General features: G+C 41.2%; 1 protein-coding gene across 6 annotated transcripts in view; it reads right to left on the bottom strand.

Moving 5' to 3' along the window:
* Positions 1-22,125, bottom strand: part of RUNX1T1 (RUNX1 partner transcriptional co-repressor 1) — a 142,434-nt gene that overhangs the window by 6,102 nt on the left and 114,207 nt on the right. For all 6 annotated transcript variants that reach the window (XM_027064245.2, XM_027064247.2, XM_053208549.1 and 3 more), the window contains 2 exons: positions 18,022-18,090; positions 12,678-12,868 (listed from right to left, as the gene is read on the bottom strand). In XM_027064245.2, coding sequence (XP_026920046.1) covers positions 12,678-12,868; positions 18,022-18,090 — 260 coding nt within the window. The remainder of the gene's footprint in view (positions 1-12,677; positions 12,869-18,021; positions 18,091-22,125) is intronic.

Below are 22,125 nucleotides of genomic sequence, written 5' to 3'. Positions count from 1 at the left end.
CGCAGGTTTTGGTGTGATTGCCGAAACTTTTCTACCAACCGCCAGTATACCTAACGAACTGGTTGAGGCTTTCTGTTTTTCCTATAATATCCCGTCCCTTCAGGTTTGCTTATCTTCTAACACCTAAAGTCTGCTCCCCCCTACCGACAACTGCAGCCTCTACAATTTTTCCCCCTCTGATACCAATACCGCCGTGGTCAGACACACATATATCACTCCTGGCAGAAGCTCCTTGCCTCTGGATACCAGCAGGAATCACAGAAGAACTGTGAGAACTGCCCATTACATTCCAAGAAACATCACGCAACAGAAGAGCACCCAGAGGATTCTATTTTCCGCTCCCTCACTGCAACCAGGTTCTGGGGCACCCAACAACCACATGGGAGGACAACAAGCTAGTTCGCTTCAGCTCCCTGGAGGAGAGGGTCGCTGGTTTGGGTTTTTTTGCCCGATATACTCTGAGCACTCAGGACACTGCCTGCTATATAGCAGGTGCTCAATAAATATCTGCAAAATGAATCAATCAGACTACATCTAATTTGGCTTTGAAAGCTGGAAACACTAAAACCGGGTAAATAAATAATGGCTCCACTTGCATGCGACGCTTCCGGGCTGCCGGGGTTCCTTCGCAGCGCGCTTTCACCTCAGCAACTCTGAGTGGTTAGAAAAGTAGAGGAAACTAACCACCGGGACCCTGGCGAGTCCACTGGCAATCTCCGGGGCTGCTTCACAAGAGGGGGGAGAGCAGAAATGAGGTTGCCTCTAAGATTTAAACCTTGAGATAAACACAGCATGAATCAGGGCGCAGACACACCAGAGACAGAAAAGCAACTGTACAGGAGAGACCTTAGGTACCAAGGAGGGGCTATGCCCTCGGAGGAGGCCCTTGGAGGAAGTGGCAGAAGGTCAGGAAGCCAACTTTAAATGTCTGTGATCCCTCTGACAAAACCATTCCCAAGCGAGTTTAGCATTGTGCCATTAATCTTTTGTATTCCTTACCTTCCTTGGTTTTATTTTCTGCCAACACTTCCGACTATACTCCAGTAACCCCAACCCAGCTGACTGGTATGTGGTTGTATCACAATTAAAACACCTTTTTAGGGGCGCCTGGGTGGCTCAGGGGGTTAAGTGCCCGACTCTTGATTTTGGCCCGGGTCATGATCGCACGGTTTGTAGGACTGAGTCCTGTGTCGGGCTCAGAGCTGGGCGTGGAGCCTGCTTAAGATTCTCCTTCTCCCTCTGCTCCTCCTTCCCTACTCTCTCTCTCAAATAAATAAAGAAAATCTTTAAAAAAAAAAAAAAAAAAACAAAAAAACAAACCTTTTCAAAGGCTCTTGCAGCCCATGACCCTGGTGTGTATGGTTTTACCAGTGTCCAAAATACGCAAAGGGATTTTTAGCAGTCAATCCAGTTTTGCTAAAAAACAAAAACAAAAACAAAAAAAAACAAAAGGGCTTCCACAGTCTTTTAAGTGCTAGGAGCCTCTAAACTCTAGAACTATTGTTTGAAACTTAGAACTCAGCTACATAATTGTGGCCCAAAGAAGGGCGGAGAAAATTTAACATCTCAAACTACGGTCAGTGGGAGGTGTTTTAAGGGAACACAGTTGAGGAAAATTCAGAAACTTGGTTTAGATGTTACTATAAATAAAAACGGAGGGGTGCTTGTGTGGCTCAGTCCGTTGGGTGTTTCCGACTCTTGATTTCGGCTCAGGTCATGATCTCTCGGTTCATGGGTTCAAGCCCCGAACTGTGGGCCTGGGATTCTCCCTCCTTCTCTCTCTGCCCCTCCCCAACTTGCTTGTGTGTGTGTGTGTGTGTGTGTGTGTGTGTGTGTGTGCGTGCGCGCTCTCTAAATAAATAAACTTGAAGAAAGGAAGAAAGAATTAAAACAAAGTAAATTATTTCTCCTTTAATTGAATTTAACCAGGAAAATATTTCAAGGGATGTGTACCTCTGGATTAGAGGCTTCTACCAGACCTAGAAGCCCTCCTCTGTCAAAATTAACCAATCGCTTTGCGTGTGTAACGATCCCACAAAGACCTGAGCAGCGTGAGCCTGGCCCAGCCTTCAGAGTGGTGAGGCATGATGCTTTTGGTGCCCACAGTGAAGTTTGCTTCCTTGAGGTTTGGGCATTTCGAATGATGCCAGCTGGATCCTGGAACAAACTCAGCACATAAGCAAAATTCCTAAATTATATCAGAAAATCCCAATTAGAGAACAGAGACCTGGATCCGAAACAATACTTTAAGGAAATTAAACATCTAATCGGAGGCAAGTGGCTTCTTTAGGAAATACCCTGGTGTGAGTCTTATCCTTTTTCTGGCAGAGGCACAGTTTGGCAGACAGGAGGGTGGTAACTGCCCAGCACTCGACGGCTCCTTCAGATTGAAATCAGATGCAGGCCACCTTCTCGATGGAAGCTGATTAAACACACAGACGAAACCAGGTAATTACAAATGCATGTGCTGGGGAGTGGAAAGAAGGGACAGAACGGGAACTTCTTTAGTTTTTAAAGTGTTTTTCAAAGATGGGAACAATTTTATAAATAAAAAAGTGGAATTATGCCAAATATAGAAACAGATGTCTTGGATCAGGAAGCTGCTGGGAGTTGAGCTTTCTTGCCTGGCGTCACCGGGTTCTGACCCAGGATTCAAGAGCTCTGGCTAGTTTTACTTCTAGTTCCATTCTGAAGCTGTTCGATTCCATTCATTTCCCACCCACCCCTGGGACAGAAACAACCTTCAGCTGTAGGAAAGTACAACAAAGAACAATTCAAACGAGCTGCGGGGAGGGGGACTACGTATTTTTATTGCTCTTAACATCGCATCACAATGAATGTGCAGGAACTTTAGCGCGACTGTTCAACAACAACCAAAACCTCCAAAGTGCCTATTCCTTGGTAAAAGTTCATTAGAAAACAGACAAAGAAGTTTCCATTAATGTATTTCTCTTGGGTAGCTCCTCCAAATTTCCTGTTGGCTCATCCATACTTGCAAGACTGATGCCTGACCAGGGGCATTCAGCCACTCAACAGTCACACTTCTGGGGACAGTGGAAAGTGTAGAATCTTGTGAGTACCCTAATTTGGATCATTCTAAGTTTCTAAGCTTTCTGCTGTTCACAAAGGTGGAAAGTGCAAATTGTGTCTAATACCCAGGGGTATATTAACAATGGTTTAACCTAATTTTGTTTTTCAATGCATGCTTTTTTAGATTCAGGCTAGTATTTCCTGATAGTTATCCATTCCTTTCTTTCCTCCCTCCCTACTTTCCTCTTCCTTTCTCTTTCTTTCTCCCATCCATCCATCCATCCATCATATAACTAAGCTTCCCTTCCAGTCCTCTGAAGAACGATGCTGGCAATGGAATTACCGTGAACAGTGTAGAAAGCTCAAGAATACCATTTCATAGCAAATTTCATTCCCCAAATTCATGGCAAAGTCTTCCCTTATTTGTGATATTATTATTCCCTTTTTGGCATAAGGAATATTTTCCCCTGATCCAAAAATGGGAGTCAGCCATAGACCAAAGTTGGGCTGTGACTCAGATGAAGAAAATGAGGCTGAATACAACCCTCCCTTTTGCTAAATGTGCTAATACTACAGATGGAAAGGGAAATGATGAACGGAGCTTTTTAATGCCAGAGCTGCCTGTCAACGATTGCTGCTACTTTGTTCCACACCAGCAATTCTCTTCCTAAGAACAAAATTATTTCCTTCTGCTTATTTTAGATACACAGAGAATGGTATTCCATAGCCCCACCTGCAAAATAATATCCTTGCTGGTTCTTACTGTTGGAAATTCCTTTTCCAGGAAACAAAACATGGTCTCCTGATTGCTCTAAGTTTCTCCAGGTCTGTACTCATCTAAAAGTCTCCAGAAAATGTCTACATGCAAATGGTGCTCAATGAATGAAGTAGAATGATTACAATTAAAATTCCCCAAAGGTAAAGAACTCTCCCACACACGGGCTTCAATCCACAGTAGGATCACATCTTACATTTGCACTGCACTGTACATTTTAAAACCACTTTCAAAAACATTTTGCGGCTTGGGAAACTGAGGCCCAAAGAATAAGTAACTTGTACAGTAAATGATTTGCCTCAAGTCACACAAATATGAAATTACACAGCCAAGGTGTGATTCACCCAGGTCTTTGGACTGCAAACCAAACACATTTCCCAAAGCGCCACACTCAGTCCATTTCACGTACTTCTTAGAGCCTGTTTTAGCAGGAATGAGGTAGGAAGGGTGCTTAATTGCTAAAAGCAAAGACAGGCTGGCACAGGAAGCAAGCGCACCAAAGACAAAGTATCGTGGCGTGCAGTGAAAAATGGCCGCCAATTTTGAATGGCTTCGGTCAGCCCGTCTTGGGTCTTACTTCCAACTCTGCCATTTGGTGGCCTTAAAACCACAGGCAAGTTTCTTAACCTCTCAGGAAGGTACCTGCCACACAGGAGTAATTATTGCATGTTGTTCAGGAGGATGTCAGTGCTAAGCACAGTGCCTGATGTTCAGAAAGTCCTGAATAAAACGGAAGGAAGTAGCACCTCCCGGCACTGGCCGGAAGAAACTATCTACAATCCTCCCACAGCACAATCTTTAGAATTAGAAAGCTCATTGCCCCATGCCTCCCTCCAGAGGCACTGACAGCTACATCGTAGAAAAAACATTAGCTTACCTCCCCTTACACTTCATCAGTGACCACATTTTCTGTACCCTTACTGTCCTCAGACCTTATAAAGATTCACCGTTAGTGGCCATTTCCCCACTCCTCCTTTTTGAATTCCCCTCGTTGAAATTCCCTCTAACTTTTGTTTTGATATACTACAATTCTGTTTGTTACACTGGTACCTCTTTTTTTCTTCTGTTTGTTCATTTCCCTCTAAATATTTGGCAAGGGGGGGAAGCTGGCGTAAAGAAAAGAAAATCTTTCGCTTCCTACGCTCTCCCTTGTCAGCCCTCACGGTTTCAACTATCAGCTGTAAGAAAACGATACTCCAACCTGTTTCTCCAGCCCTTAATTTCCTTCCTGAGCTACTATCAACTGCCGGTTCTGGAGCTCCACCAGGATGCTCCTGTCACCCAGGTCAGTATTCCCTAAACCTGATTCTCTGGTGTGGTCTACTTTAGTCGTTGGCAACATTCAAGTTCAAGACTTTGTCATCTTATTAGAAACTCCTCTTTCTTTAGCCTCTGCAACAACTCAGTGCCAACCCCCATGGATCTTGCCTCCGTGGGTTCTCTTCCCAGGTTTTCAAGCTTATGGTTACTATCCAAGTTCCTTCCCTGCCCTTTCTGTTAGAATAGCTTCTTTGTTGTTTTTTTTTTTTTTTTTTAATTTTTTTTTAATCTTTATTTTTGAGAGAGAGAGACAGAGCATGAGCAGGGGAGGGACAGACAGAGGGGGAGACATAGAATCCAGAGCAGGCTCCAGGCTCCGAGCTGTCAGCACAGAGCCCGACGCGGAGCTCAAACCCACGGACTGCAATATCATGCGGTCTATACCTGTATGGGAACCTGAGCTGAAGTCGGATGCTCAACCGAATGAGCCACCCAGGTGCCCCTGTTAGAACAGCTTCTTAACTGGTTTTTCATCTCTCTCTACCATTCATACACACACACACTGCTCACTTGGAAGGTGGCTTGGTTCTGATATACATCTACTCTGCATCTCTCAACAACCTTACAAATTGAGTCACATAAACATTATGCTAGTTTTATAGATGTGAAAACCAAAGCTCCGACACGTAAGCCAATGCAGACCATTCAAGGTCCAGTGCTCCATCCACTATACTGTGAAAGTCTATGGATGCAAACACCTGGCCTTTTGATATGAAACAACAACAACAAAATCTTACTGTAACATGGAATCATAGCTTACGCTCAGAGAGCTCCAAACTGTTCCGGGATTGATGGGTCTGACAGGATCATGATGGCCTTATAAGAACCATGCTGAGAGACTCCTGTGCTATAACTACATGGTAACTAATTCTATAGTGTCCACTCAGGTGGAGTTTCTATTATTTGGAACCTAATGCACAGGGTCCACTGAGGGCAGTTCCGCTGTTTCTAGAAGGAGTAAAGAACATGAACCTCTCAGAGTGACTTGCTCAAACTGTCAGGGCTTAGCAGGTTCTGGAAATACAAAGTATAAAGATTTGATCAGTGTTTTTCGTTAAGTGCCACAAAGATGTTCAACGTTAATGTAAACTGTGTAGTTCTGTACCTATGTAGGAAAAATAAATAAAGGCCATTTTAATTGGAGGGGGGTGGTGGCTTTAATTTGGTGGCTTAAAACTCAAAACTATTAGAACAGTACAATTACTTACTCTCTGTTCTATGCCCACTTCTAGTCATTGCTTCGATCCCCTATGCTAGAATAGGTCATGGATCTCAAAGAAGAGTTGTAGCAGACTGTTTGGAAATCGACCCAATCAGACAATGTTCACTGGGAAAAAACTACACGTGTATGGGAACCAGACATGAATATGAAAACATGAGAGTTTAAGATGGCGAGATTCAGCAAAATTGTTTTTTTATTCACCCTAATGCTAGCAGTGCGTTCTCGGTGCAAAACGTTAATACACTGAAAGAGAGAGAGAGAGAGAGAGAGAGAGAGAGAGAGAGAGAGAGAGAGAGAAAGTACAGAAAGTATCATATTGCTTAGATGTCTGCCCCAAGTGCAGCATCGTTCTGTTATAATAACAGTTGGTATTATAAACCTATACCTTTACCTATAAACCCAGGTAAACTTAGAGAACTAGGGAGGAATAATGTGAAGGAAGTCCAATGAGGAAACAGATAGACTAATATGCCATCGAGGGAAAAAACTCCCATCACATGGCTATTGAGAAGGTGGCCTGAGAGGCAAACAGTCCGGGCTGAGGGCCAACTCACACTTAGGGCTGAGACCCCGAGCAAAGGCCTCACCTCCCGGGACTCAGCTTTTCTTGGCTGCAAAACAAGGACAACAGCACTTTCTACTCTACCTGGACTCACAGGAAGACTAAATGCACCGAAGCACAGAAAGTATAAAAGGCAGTTTTTAACCACGCCAGGTGCAGAATTAAACTTTCACTGTAGGTCTGCCCATTTCACCTCAGGCAAAACACACTTCCTGCCTCCTCGCCACCCCCACCTCCCGCCCCTGAACTATGCTGACTGGGATTTCGGGGCACCCAGGACAGCCAGCCCTGGTGGGAATCACCCCTTCTACCCTGAAGAGTCCCCGTCTGGATGATAAATCCCATGGCCCTCCTACAGGTAATACCTGTGCCTATTTATTCCTGACTCTGCACTTTCTCCTGCTCTTCTCCCCAGTTCCATATTTTCAATCCTTGTCTCCTCTTTCTAGAAACATCTCCATTCTTTACTGCCTACTTTTTCAGAACCACTAGTTTTCCGAAGCAGAATGGGCATTAGGTTCATTGTTCATGTGTGAAAACAGGTAGAAACACTGAAATCATAGAAAGAAGCATATATGGGCATCTGTCCTTAACACAAATAGCTCAGAAGAAACTCGGTCTAGAGATCTGTTCTTCTGATTTGGAGCTCAGATTCCTTCTCGAAGTTCCTCTGAGGAGGAGAATACTATTTTGTGCATTTATATTATCTACATATGCATTTTTACAGATTTGGATGCTCTAGATCATTTGTGATCTACGTAAGACATGGGTAATGTCTGTAATAGGGGGTGACTTCAAATTAAGGGAGAGAAGGGAGAAAAAGTCTTGTGGCAATCGGAAAGTTTAGCGTGTCTTGTGATGAAGGACCGTGGGAAGTATCAGCTGATAAAGATGCCTTGTGTTACAGCTCTCGGAACACTTTGAATTAAAACGTAGGTGTAAAAAAATCTAAACGTTGTGTGTCAACCATCAATAAAAAACAAAACCAAACAAAAACTTCTAAACAACCCTCTGAGGTAAGCAAGTAACATCGCATTCCTTAAGAAGAAATGGAGGTTGACAGGAGTGAAATGACCCACCCAAGGACGCCTGATATGCTAATGAGCTGGAGCCAGAATTCAGGGCCTCCTCTCAGATTCCTTCTGCCCGAAGCACCTGTCTCTGAGCTTTGCTAGCCAAAGAGAACCATCAAATTGCCTGAAAATGGCCTTCAAGTGGTGTGACCATATAATTCATCATATAAACCAGAACACTTGAGAATAAAAGGGACCACTCAGTAATCACAGGGAACAACAGGGATAAACTGGGATTGTGTCACTCAAACTGGGAGGTATGGTCACCCTGTACCCTACCTTTATATACTATCCTGATTTTCACATTAAACAGCATGATTTAAGAGTTTGTGCTCTGTTTACCCTTTCTGATTCAGAGACAATCTGTCTAGCTGGATTCAGTAACTGATCTGAGCTTCCTAAAATTTTTTAACTTGTGTTGTTTATGCACAAAAAATAAGGAAGGCTCCCTCTTCTACCAAGCCCCTACTCCCACTCCGCCCCCAAATAAACCCCCCCCCCCACCTTGGGCAGATCAAAGCCAGCAAGTTTCTGAAGACTGTCCAAGTAGGATTATCTGATGTGTATTTCCCAACCCCGTCTTCTGGACTCCCTCTTCTTCCTTGACAGCCGACCAGTCATGAAATCCTGCCCATTTTATCTCAAGGGTTCCCAGCCAACATCTACAGTTTTCTCCACCCCCGGAGCCACTACCAACCATCTTCATCCCCATCTGCCTCCTCACACAGATTGGTCCCTCCTTTTAGTTTCCTCTAATCTCTCTCCACACGGCAGCCTGAGTGATCCTTCCAAAACACTCTCATAGCCCTCCTGTTTTCAAAACCTGGCAGAGCTTCTTTGCCCCACCTGTCCTCTTCTTCCTGCACAGAGGCACCAACATGCCCCTTGCCCAGGGAGACAGTGATGAGGTCATGGAGGGTGCAGTGAGACGGAGAGCAGCCGCTGACCAGTTCCTTATTGTCCTCTTAAATATCAGATGAAAGGAACTTAATTTCTGGAAGCTTCCACACTAAACGTGTCAAGACGCTTATATTTGGTTAGTGATTTACCTCCTCTAATGAACTGTAGTCAACATGAAAGCAGAGGTCCCCTCAGTGCCTAGCACCATCCCTGACATAGAATAAAAGCTCAAAACTTGGTTATTGAAAGAATAAATGAGTGGTACCTGGGTGGCTCAGTCGGTTAAGCGTCCGACTTTGGCTCAGGTCCTGGTCTCACGGTTTGTAAGTTTAAGCCCCACATGGGACTCTCTCCTGTCAGCACAGAGCCCGCTCCAGATCCTCTGTCCCGTGCCCCCCGCCCCTCCCCCACTTGTGCCCTCTCTCTCTCTCTCTCTCAAAAATAAACATTAAAAAAAAAAAGAATAAATGAAAACATGGATGTGAGTGATTTAGAGTTATATGTATTGAATAACAAATTGCCCTGGGCAGGTCACAAACATGACTTTTTTTTTTTTTTTCCCCCAACAAATGCCCATTAATTTCTTAGTGCAGTTTCTAAATCAATGTTTCCTACATTTAATGGGAGTATGTTCTTTTTCCAACCAATTACTATGGTGGCCAGACCTCTTACGTTCTTTTCTAAGAAAACAAAGAACAACTTATCAAACTTCTAAAACACAATACTATGTGGGTCTTATTTAGGGTTGAGTGGCTAAAACTCAAGAAAACCCCCTGCCTAGAACAAAAGAAAAGAATTCTGAGAAGTACCTGTACTGTCTTTGCAAATCAGCTGGGCCACGAAGTCCCGGCCTAACAGATTCCCACCCTGGGGCCAACCGTATTGAATGCTGGAATAGGGAGCTCTACTCTAGCCCAAGGAAGCCAAAGTTGTTTTGGCTCAGTCCCAGAGGGGCTCAGGGAACTTTCTAAACTTGAGGTGATTTGCAAACATCACTTCTGGGGTGGCTTCTATCAGGTCATTTCTATGAAAAGGTGTATATTGCTCAGTGTGAGGGAAGGGCAGGGTCGAGAAAAATAACATGCTGGATTCAAAGTTTTGTCCCCCTCATAAAGTAGAAGGATTTCTGAGGGGGGAAATAAAAATATTTACCTATAAATGTGGGCAAAAGATAGAGCTGCCTAAACTTAGCACCAGGCATTTAGACTGTTCTTGGACATTGTCATTCCTCGGGAGAATTCATAACATTAATTTAGGGCTACTGGATTAACCTTTACTTCTCTGTCAAGTCCTCGGTCGAACCATCTTTATCTTATAGACTCCTGTCCAAGTCTAGAGGGGTCTCAGCTTCATTCCAATGGATCTCTCTTCCATCTTTTGCTCTGCTATTCTCAGGACTGTGTTTACATTGCTTTCGAAGAAAAGAAACTCAATTATTCGAGGGATCAAGCCCTCCGTCCCACTCCAAGTCTTGAAAGAGGTACAGCAGGTTAAAAAGAAGAAATCAGACCTAAGTTGCCTTTCAGGTTATCTGCATCCAAAAATGACCTTACTGGTCCTTATGGAAAGATCCTTGTTGTAGCTACGGAACACCATAAGGACTGACAGCATGCTACGAGTTCCAGCTTTGTTTCTGCCGTGTCCTAGCCATGTCAGGTGACTTTCCTCACCGGCAAGATGATAAAATGATCATGTCTCAAGGTTCTGGCCACTGTAGGAGACACTTTCATTCATAGTGACAACACGGTAAGAAGACCAAAGCTTTTAGATGCTTGGTGGCTTTCTCAAAGTCACAGAATTGTAAGAGATAGGGCCAGAAATTATATTTGGTCTTCTGAATTTCAAGCCCTTTCTCCTAGCAGAGTCTACCTTGAAACCCTTGGCAACATGTCGCTTAAGACAAGGGTAGTGCTATATTGCAGATTAAAGACAGTTCTAGATTAAAGTTTCCTAAGAGATCCAAAAAGAAAGAAAGAAAAAAACAACTGCTACAGAAGATCATTCATATCCAGGGTATTCTATCCTATCTACTACTTACAGCTACTGGCCGATACGCCATAATTTTTTAAATGTTTATTTATTCATTTTCTGAGAGAGGGCGCATGAGCACACAAGCTGGGTGGGGGTAGAGAGAGAGGTAGAAGGAGAAATCCCAAGCAAGCTCTGCACCGTCAGCGCAGAGCCCAAAGCGGGGCTCGAACCCACAAGCTGTGAGATCATGACTTGGGTCAAAACCAAGAGTCACATGCTTCACTGGCTGAGCCACCAGGCGCCCTGCCATAGTCTTATAATGCTAAATGTTAGCGTCTAGATCACATATTTTTCTGGGTAAGTATTAGGAATGAAAGCACAAAGCTCTTAGACACTAAGGGAATACAGCATTGTTATTTGCCAAATAAAAACTTAGTTCTCAATTTCTTCTTAAACATTTACCTTTAGAATTTAGTGGGCTGCAAAATACTCTTACCATACATAACCACCCTAATGTGTCCTTGTGAAAGTGATAATGTTTTAGGGAAGGCACCAACCATGCTTCACGGTATTACTAACTTAAATGGAGCAGGACAAATTCTCTCCAAAACACGTTAATAGACATTTAAAACACACACACACACACACACACACAAAACAAGATCCTTAAATATCTTAGCCACAAGATGCCAAATAAAATTGAATTTATGTCTAGCTTAATTCGACAACGGAAAAGTCAGCAGTTAAAGGGTAGATAAACTTCTCTTTGTCCCTCTTTTCCTGAGAAACTTTCAAATGTTGAAAATCAATTCCTTTTGTCCCCTTGTTATTCATCTGCTACACATTAAATAGAAACTCTGGGCATGGAGTGATTCCCGCAGGGTCTTTCATCTACAGAGAAGCCTGGTACAAATTAAATTCTTACTCTCCCTCACAAATTATAGATATGTATTGTAGTAGACCATTGATTTATCAGTTGATGCTCTTGCTAGTTCAGCTTGGTGAGACTAGCTCACTACAGCCCTTTATCTAAAGTTACTGCGGGGTGGCGGGGATTGTGGCACTGCATTCATTAATGCGAAGCATCACTACGTTGTTCTGATGTTACGGGCTCTATTTTAAATAGCGTTGTTAGGTACTGTGTGTTAGTTACTTCCCAGATCCTTGAGCCATTTGGGCTATGTGTGCGTGTGTGTGTTTTAATATGCTGAAATAATACCAAATGATATTGTGACGATGTGATGTTATGCTATGAAATGACTCGCATAATGGTTATTACAAATAAGGGGAGAAACAGATCATGCAGAAAGAAGATCTCTCAGAAACGTTGAATTGAGACAGGTGCTGTTTTCGCACTGGACTTTAGGACCAATGGTTAAGGGGGTGGCTGTGATCCCAGCCATGTCATATCTTGGGAGAGCACGTTTGCACAGGACGTCTCTATTAAACCCCTTGTATTAGAAGGAAACCAAACACACACGTGCGCGTACACACACACACACTGACATACACGTGTGCCCACAGCCGAGTGCTAAGAAGCTATGAGAATTTCACTTGAATCTATTACCCACCAAATATATTTAAAACCTTTTCTTGGCAGAGTTGTGCTTTTAGACAACATTTGATCAGCTCTTGATGGATTCCACAAGTGCTGGGACGCCCCCCCCTCCCGCCCCCACCCAGATTATTCTCATTTTGCCCCTGCAGATCGGTTTGTCTAAAAGCCAGTACCCGCTTTTACTTGTGACCTCCTGGAATCAAAAGCAAGCGCTCGGATTAGCCGAAACGCCCTGCGTGCCTTGGAAGCTCCCCGTAGCACCTCACCTCGCTCGAATCCTCCTGCTGATTGATGACGGCCAGCGCGTCCTCCGCCGCCTGCCGCTTGGCCTCAGCCACCGTGCGCTCCATCTTGGCGCGCTCGGTCGTGATCATGTCGTGGGCTTTCCGCTCGGCCTCAGACACGGCCTTCTGCAGCTCGGTCATCGCCTGGCGCTTCACCTCGTTGACCGCCTCCTCTGCGTGCGGGGCAGGCCACACGGGACAAGAGAAGATTTCCCTGTTAGCGCGGGACCTTGGATACTGATCGCTGGTAAACAGAATTCTATAGTCTACAGGCATGACTCTCATCCCAGGTATTGGGCAGTACTCCTGGCTGTCTAAAAAGCCAGCAGATTTTGGAAATTCATTTAGGAAAACAAAGAGTGAGATTTTTTGTTTTCCCCTTTAACTTGCATGTCTGGGAATATTTTTTAAACTAATGTAGCATCACTACCACTTTTCTACCAAACCAGTACCTCCAGAAATGATTATGACACCAAACGTAAAGAGTTAAAGGACAAAACGACCACAAGAAACCTTTCTGGATAATTTGGACATCTATATTAAGGTGGTTTGCCACAATGCTGTGGGGTAGTATGCACGTAGGGAGCGCATGAGTAAAGCTTTCAAAACAAAAATAGGAAGGGGATGGACTTTACGCATCTACACGTATAAGTGCTAACAATTATTGTGCTGGTGAAACAGACAGCACGGTAGTGAAAGGGCATTCAGATGGCAACTGAACAGTGTAGACCCTGTAAAGACAATCCATGATGAAACAGATGATCCAGCTTCTCTTTTTCTTAAGCCATTTCTTGAGTAATGTGGATATATGTCTGTACAGACTGAGTGATAGGGATTTTTAAAAATCATTTTCTCATTTCCATATTTTAAGCCGTTGTCCACCTATTCAATTGAACACATACACAGCTTCACATAACCAACTGTTGCACTAGACAAATGTAATTGAACCCTACCAGAGGCCAAAACAATCAGGCCTGCCTGGAAACCTGCAAGGTGTCAAATGAGCTCTTTATTTTTGGCTGTGGAAAGGGTGCAAAGATTTGACTAATGTACAATATGAGATTGACAACTAAAACAAGTAATTTCCATTAAAAAAAATTAACTGTTCTAATTAACAAGGGAAAATATCCTCCCCCTAAATTAGTTTATCTAATTTTCATCTTTATTCAAAGCAAAATGACAATGATTAATTGAAAATTTAATAAGCAGTAATTATTAACTTGGCAAACCTAGTACCAATTAACACTCTATTAAAACTAATTATGACATGTTTCATTCAAGTGTTTGCACTTAATTGTTTCACCCACTTAAAAAGCACCTTAATTAAATGTTCTGTTTAATTAAAAACATAGATTCCTAATAAAAATGTTTTACTGTAGATTAAAAATGTAAGAGATGCAAATACTCCTATGGTTTCTTACACGTCTGTGGTTTATTCCACACATCTACAGTCCAGGACTTGAGGATCATCAAAAGCCTTCCACTATTAATTAGCTGTCATGACTTTCGTAGCTTCTGTCCCTTTAACAACATTATATCTGAAGTCCTTTCACTTGCAGTTTACTGTCTCCTATGTTTTTACAAACTAAAATATAAGGGAACGATCCAGACCGTAAATATTAACTAAAATATGCTAAGCCTTTGTTGGTTGCTTTAAGAGAGATGCCATTTAAAATCTGGACAGAAACAGAGCACTGCACAGAGTTGGAAGCACGTTCTTCAGCAGGAGGTGAAAAGATGCCTTTATTACTCTACCGTAAACGACCTGGGGGACCAGGGAAGTACTGCCCTTCTAACTATACAGCCAGGGTCTAATTTAGTTTGAATATTCAAGGTGAATTAAAATTCTATCTAAGTGGTAATACAGGACAATAATTTTTGCTTACGATCAAAGCTGTAGCTTGACTAATTGTGTATGCAAATCAGGCAATTTATATTTAAATTATGCATTCCTATTCTAATCCCACAGGCATATACAGATCAGCAAAGAGAGTTGGTAGGACATGTGCAAGGTGCTTGAATATTTATTACCAACTGCAAACATTCACTGATCGTTTGAAAAAGAAATATACTGAAGAAAACACTCGGTTGTGACTTGAAAACCATCTTTATGCTGGATATTTTCCCCAATTTGATGAAGAATTTTCATACCTTTACAGCGTGTTCTGTTGCTTTTGCTGCTGCTTTTAAAAAATACTAATTGTAGGAGAAAATTGATGGGTCCTTCATATTCAAATAATGTATATTGTTATATTACGTTGTGAACTATTACTGGGGCAACATGAGGAATTTGAATGAGGTCTGTGAGTTAAATACTGTTAATGTCCTGAGTTTCGTACTTGTACTATAGTTATATAAGAGAATGTCCTTGGTCTCAGTTAATACACACTAAAATCTTTAGGGTCCAAGGGCATCGCGTATGCGACTTACTCTCAAATGGATGGCAAAAAATACGTATAACAGGGGAAAAAAAAGGGAGGGAAGAAAAGAAGAAAAGAAAGATATTAAAGCCAGTACAGTAAAATAGGGGAAACTGGGTAAAAGGTATAAGGGAATTTTTTTACATTGTTTTTTTGCAACTTTTCTGCAAGTCTCAAATCATTTCAGAATAAAATGGTGCTAAATATTATATGATATACTTTCACGCACAGGATATACTTTGTGCAATTATAATTTTCTGTGAAAAAGGATGTGCTGGTTATACAACATTGAATTGAGAGCTCTGCCCCTTTGATATTTTTCAAATGCTTTAAGTTTTCTTTTATTTACTTTCTTTTGCCATAAAGGTAATGTATAATGCTTTGATTGCAAAGATACACTTTGTAGGTTTTCTTCTAAAAAAAAATTTGCCCACAGCAAATTTTAGAATCTTGGGGGGAAAAGCTTTCAAACTGTAACAAGCTGAGTGCAGATGTTACATTCTGCCCTTGGTGTTTTCATCATGCTGGATGCCTTGACACTATGAACACCACAAATGCTTTTCAAGAAGCCTATAAAGATAAATATTATAAGTAGTTATTCAAGATTTCCAGATGAAACTGCCACCTGTACTTTGGAGATTTAATATACTCCTTAATATTAGCATCCATCCATGGAAAACTATCCCCACACTGTTCTTATGCAGCAGATTAGGGATACCGCTGTGAGAAGAGCACAAATTTAATCGACATCACTCCTAAGTCATATTTGAGATGGAAAATCTACTATAGAATACAGGCACATCTAAAAAATGTTTACACGATAAAAGTATTGCTCTTTCTCTCCTCGTGAAGCCCCCACCGTGTCAAGTATATCCAGAATTAGTTTCAGGAACCCACAAAACAGTGAGGAAAACTAATCGGGGACTCGATAGATTACGACATGTTGAATTTTTTAAAAACCTGATTACGTGGAAAATATACAGTGCGTTTTTGAATCTGCTTCCACTGCTTACCACTTATGGTAGGACTTCCTTTGTGCATAGCTATTCAAGTTGACTTTCCCACAACGGTGGTCTATTCAGAAAAATCTGCTCTCACTTAATAGCAGTCAAACAAAGACTTGAGCAGATAATAGCACAGAAAAAGAATTTGGATTACACAAGACTTTACCGTCAATTTTTCTTTATGGACGATCACGGATTTAACTCAAAGACACATAAATAAGGGAAATACAGAGAAAAGACTCTCTCCCACAACATAAAATGCCATCCTTCTGCTGTCCAAAATGGCAGTTCTTTATATCTCTTAGTGGAGTAAGTTGCACTGACAGCTTAAAACTGGGGAAGAAAAAGTGATCAGAAAGAAGATGTAGCCATTCCTTTTCCAGACACGTGACACTCAGCACATTTTAACAGCTTGGGAGTATCCTGTGACCCATGTAGAAATCTTAGAGGTGATTCTATAAATCTAATTATACTATGCAGCTGAGCAACATATATACTTAACCTTTAAACTGAATGATCTGTCTGATTTGTATAGTAGACATGCAAGAGAGTTTTCTGGTTCTCTAAGTCACGAAGCCTAGAATACTATCAGATTTGGACACTCCTTACCACTCTTACAAAAACAGGTATTTCTTTGAGAAAGCTATGAAAAGTCTTGGATAAGAGCCAAATGATCAGATTGTCAACAAGCTGCAAAAAAACTACAGACACAGCTGGGTCAAATCACAACCCAAAGAGACCCTTTCCCTTGACTATTTCTCCTTGAATAGGGTTCCTAGCCCAACACCCAGGTGATCCTTTGCAGAAGTAGTACTTTCCAGTTTCTCAAGTCAAACTATTTTCATAGTTGGGGTTATGGCAGCTCAAAGTCACAGTCTGTGTCTGTCACATCATCTTTTAACTCCTGAAACAGGCTTATGGATTTATCTCTTGAGTTGGTTTTTGCAAGGCTTTGACTGAACTTTTAGTGTTGGTGGTCCACCAAGATTCTGCCAGATCTGAACTGTGTAAAGTCAACGTGTGACCAAGAACTTGAAATCAGCCCCCAAAGGTAGAGCAGTATCTCTTAATGAAAATCTGATGGTGTATATGGTGGGGAAAGACAGAAGTTTAGCAACTTTGTCATTTAACTTAGAAAATAACTTAGCTATGGTCCTTGAATATTAATTAGAACAGATCAATTTTAGATACTGGTTGTAATCATAACATCTCAGAGTGCCTTGGGGCACACCTGGGTGGCTCAGTGGGTTAACCGTCCGACTTCGGCTCAGGTCATGATCTTGAGGTTTGTGGGTTCGAGCCCCGCATTGGGCTCTGTGCTGACAGCTCAGAGCCTGGAGCCTGCTTCGGATTCTGGGTCTCCCTCGGTCTCTGTTCCTCCCCCACTCATGCTTTGTCTCTCTCAAACAACGTGTAAACATTTAAAAAAAACTAGTCAACTAGTTTTGCTGAGATTTTCTTAAGAATTTAGGAGACGTGTCGATTGTATCTCAATTTTACAACATCAGGCGAAAAGACAGACGTAGGCGATTTAATTTCTAAAACACTACAAGTTTTTTTTCCATTAAGAATACACTGCACATAAGCTGAGACCTCTTAGGCCAGCTTTCGGCCTGAAACCATGAAAGCACCTGAAAAACGGAGGATTATAACAGAAAGACTGCCAGACGGTCACTTACATGGCACTGGCAGCTGCTCCCAAAATAAAAACAATTCCATGTTCTAATAAGGCCCGGGTGAAGAATATTAATTAGGATTTTAAAATTTTGGTTTGTGGCGGGGGGCTGTTTTGTTTTTGTTGTCGTTAGCAGGAAAGGCCCTCCTTGTCGCTCCTCACATGGCTGCATGAACAACTGTGCACAGCTGCTAGAACGCTAGACGCGTGTTTTCAACAGTTCTTACCAGCTTTCTTCCAGATCTCCTCTGGCACGTATCCAGAAGCAGGCCTGTGAAGGAATTCCCGATGCGCATCTAGGAAAAGGATGCAAAGCAGGGGGTGGGGGTGGGGAGGGGAAGAAAGCACCATAAGCACGTTATGTCATTACACACAGTAGAAACCGGCCATGCCTGTTCTCTTGGCTGCTCTACAAAAACGTAATTTTTAAAAGGCCGAGCATTTCACTTCTAGAAAATAAACACGAAGAGCAAGGCCGGTCATTAGAGCTCAAGGAAAACAGAAGGCCGTTGGTCTAAATGCCTTGGATGCTCGAAATTCAACAACTTCCATAATTTCATTATACACTAAGACGTCTGGGAGCACTGCTCCCAGAACGCTCTCAACTGTGGGGATTTTCATAGGCATACTTTATTTTGTTAAAGAATATGAATGGTGTTTGGTAGTTTTCTTTCCAAGAGTCAAACTGGTAGTTAGAAACTCAAATCTTAGGCTAATGTAAATTTCCACACAGCTCTGATTCCACCACCTTTCAGTAAATAGTGAGCCTTACTCCATGGCTAACCAGTTCTCACAATTACTTCTTAAAAATCTCGCTGAGCACGAAACATCTTCACACACATTAGATCATATGGGTTTGATGTGTGGAAGCAAGAGAGAATCATTAGAATGGATTCAGAGATATTTGCTTAACAAAACAGAATCAGTACCTGCTTTCCGAAAAAGAAAATGACATCTCACGTTAAATGAAATGTGCTTATCATACTTGGCAAATTTTAAAAGTTTGAGAAAACATCATAAGAAAACTGATGTAGGAATGCTAACCTCCAAAATAACATGCTCATGGAAATGGCAGGACACCTTTAATATTTTCCTATATATGCTTGAAAATAAAGTGTCTACAGTCTTCCATAGTTAAAATATATACTATGTCTTCCACATTGAATTTTCCCTGAAAGCCTATGTATTTAGGGGCTTGGGGGAAGAAAAAAATCACTTCAACTTTTGCAAATATAACAATCATTCAACCCATGATAAATGTCAAGTCATTAAAAATTTCCCTACCTTTATAAAAAATGTCAAGAAGCAGAATACAGAGTATAGACAACAGAAAAGCCCAATCAATTTAGCTAAGTATATATACAATTTTCCATTTGAATGCCTTAAATAGATTTGAATGTTTTGATTCCTTGTAGGGCACACAGATTTATCAGTTGACTAAAACTGAAGATTTCCCCAACTATTCTGAATTAGCAAAAGCTTATTATATCTTAATGAAGGGCATTTGGAAACTCTCTGTATTATCTCTGCAATGTTTCTTCAAATCTAAAATTATTCCAAATATATAATTTTATTTTAAGTTTTCATTATAATTTCATGATTACTTGATAATCAGATAGACTGGAATACCCTTGCATTCTCATGCACACATTGACTTCTATAAGGAAAATGAAAACCAAAATGCTTTTATTTAGGTAATTTTCATCCTTAAAACAGCTAGATAAAACTGTTTGGAGCACACACCACTTCAAGCAAATATGATATGGCTAATTAGATTTGTCAAGATTTAACTTCCACACCACTATAACTGTTTCCAAAAGAAATAAAGAAAGTGTAATCAAGTTCACATTTAGCCATACAGCACAATGAATCAGAGATGAACTTATGGCAGCTTTTAAAGACAATTTTTGGGAACAGATTTTGGCTTAAGTATAATTTATTAGATAAGAATAGATACGTAAAGTCTGAAGAGAAACAGAAAAATCATGCCTTCCCCAAAGAAGCAAAAAAAAAAAAAAAAAAAGTGTTTTCCAATTATTGGATTAAGAAAAGATCAATACCCTTATAAAAATTATATTTTTTAATAAATGGCCAATTGTTATTAGGTTATCCACAGGCCATGCATGAAAGATACTAATTACTGGCCCCAGAGAGCACAGGCCGAAGAGAGTTTGTTCTAGATCCCAGTGAAGTTGAATCCTGGCTTGGCCATATACTACTAGGCTGGTGACATTGAGGCAAGCTAGTTTCTCCAGGTCTCAGTCACCATACCTATAAAGTGGGGACACTAATACAACATCTAGGTGTACTGCTATGGAGACTGAACGAGGTACTTCCTATTGCATGCTGGGACCACATATCCCAAACTCTCATTAGACGTTACATGCTATTACCTTTGTTATTATTATCGCTGTTATTATTATTTCGTAGGCTGCCCAGTAAGAATGGATACTTATTTCCTCATCAAGAATTAAGGTGAAAAAAAAAGGACCTTAAAATTTCTTTTTTCTCCTAGCACTTAAATCCATATAGCATGAAACTTAAAAAAGAAAACAAACAAACAACTCTGAAGAGATTTGGATTAAGCAATATACAACAGTGATTTTTTTATTCCGAGCATGTCACTTGGGGATAGAAGTTATTTACATAGTTAGTAATTCACTGTCTTATTCCTTGTTGGAAAGTTCTCAACTTTCTTACATGATACTCTTATAAATTTTATTTAACACTCATGAAGGTTGATAGCCCCCAAATTTACTCAAAGATAATGTCCAAGGCTTAATTATGTGTCACCTTCCTAGGGGCTGTACAGTAGAGATTGTGAAGGTCCATACACTTTCCATAGTGGAAAGTTGTGCAGTATTTCACCTTGTCTGTATCTCCCTAAAATTCACAGTGACATATAAACTTATACTCCACCTCACCTTGACACCGGATAGAAACACCACAGCCAACCAAGCAAAAATCCTTTTAATCCCACTCTACCTCCTTAAATAATTTCTTTTCAAAATAAGAGAAGAATCTAAAGCAGGTAAATTATTTTTATAAAATAGACAAAGATTTACATATATATATATATATATATATATATATATACACACACACACACACATACATACATACATACTTTATAATACCCTCTCCAGTTTTAAGTTACTGTGTCCTAGCTAAGCATCAGGTCTACCAACCAAATGAATGATCAATACGTGTATTCCTCAGATTCTATTTTTGATACACTGATGAATACCACTGTCACTACAGAAACCAAATGACTAATAAACGTACTATCTTCTGTTGAAGTAGCAGCAATAATAGTGTCTATATAGGCAATATTGAATTTAAAAAACAAATAAATCCAGGGGTACCTGGGTGGCTCAGTCAGTTAAGCATCTGACTCTTGATTTCAGCCCAGGTCATGATCCCATTTGTGAGATCAAGCCCTGCGTCGAGCTCCATGCTGATGACAGTATGGAGCCTGCTTGGGATTCTCTCTCTCCCTCTCTCTCTGCCCTTCCCCCAACTTACACATCTTGTCTTGTTGTCTCTCACTCTCTCTCTCAAAATAAACATTTTAAAAAACCCAAAACAAACAAACAAAACATCCTGAAGTTGCTCAATATGACAAGAGACAACTTATCTCCCAAGGCTTCCTTAGGATAGAATATTCCTTAGGATAGACAAACCTATGCAAAATACCTTATGTTTTTAAGGCCCAGATTTTAAAGAACCTAATTTTTAAACCATTAAATATTAACCACCTATAAAATACCAGTTGCTATAAAATGGATAGCTGTTGTAAAACGTAGTCACAGAAACAAAGGTAAGAGATGGCTTAAAATGTGAAATGTATACATACGTAACTACTTCAAAACTGCAAAATTGTAGAAAAGCCCTACATCAGTATGGCTCGCTCTGGGAAGCAAATTGCTTGGGGGAAGAGAGGAGAAGAGGAGGGGCCTCCGGAGGACAACACATCTATGCAAAGAGGAGACTGCGTCAAGGCGCGGGAGTTGTTACCAGAAACGTGGAAGAACAGAAAAAGCAATCTACAATGTATGAGATGGAAGATGCGCTACACTTACGAAAGAATGGAGACCATTGGATACTAGAAACATCAAGGGCCGCCATCAATATATATGAAGGGATGAGCTGATAGCCTTTGGAGAACCAATGGGACCTCATTTGACCCAGGACAGCAAGGCTCAAAACTTGGCAGCACCTAGGTATGGCCTTCACCCTGTAGTGGGCAGAATGAGGCTGAGATCATGATAATATCGATCACAAAAACCGTCAAAGGAAAGGACAGGTGAGGTGAGTTCATCTTTATAAAT

Source organism: Acinonyx jubatus, chromosome F2, assembly GCF_027475565.1.
Source record: "Acinonyx jubatus isolate Ajub_Pintada_27869175 chromosome F2, VMU_Ajub_asm_v1.0, whole genome shotgun sequence".
In the NCBI taxonomy this organism is placed as follows: Eukaryota; Metazoa; Chordata; class Mammalia; order Carnivora; family Felidae; genus Acinonyx; species Acinonyx jubatus.
The sequence above is the reverse complement of the archived record's forward strand: the minus strand, read 5'-3'. Positions and strand labels throughout refer to the sequence as shown.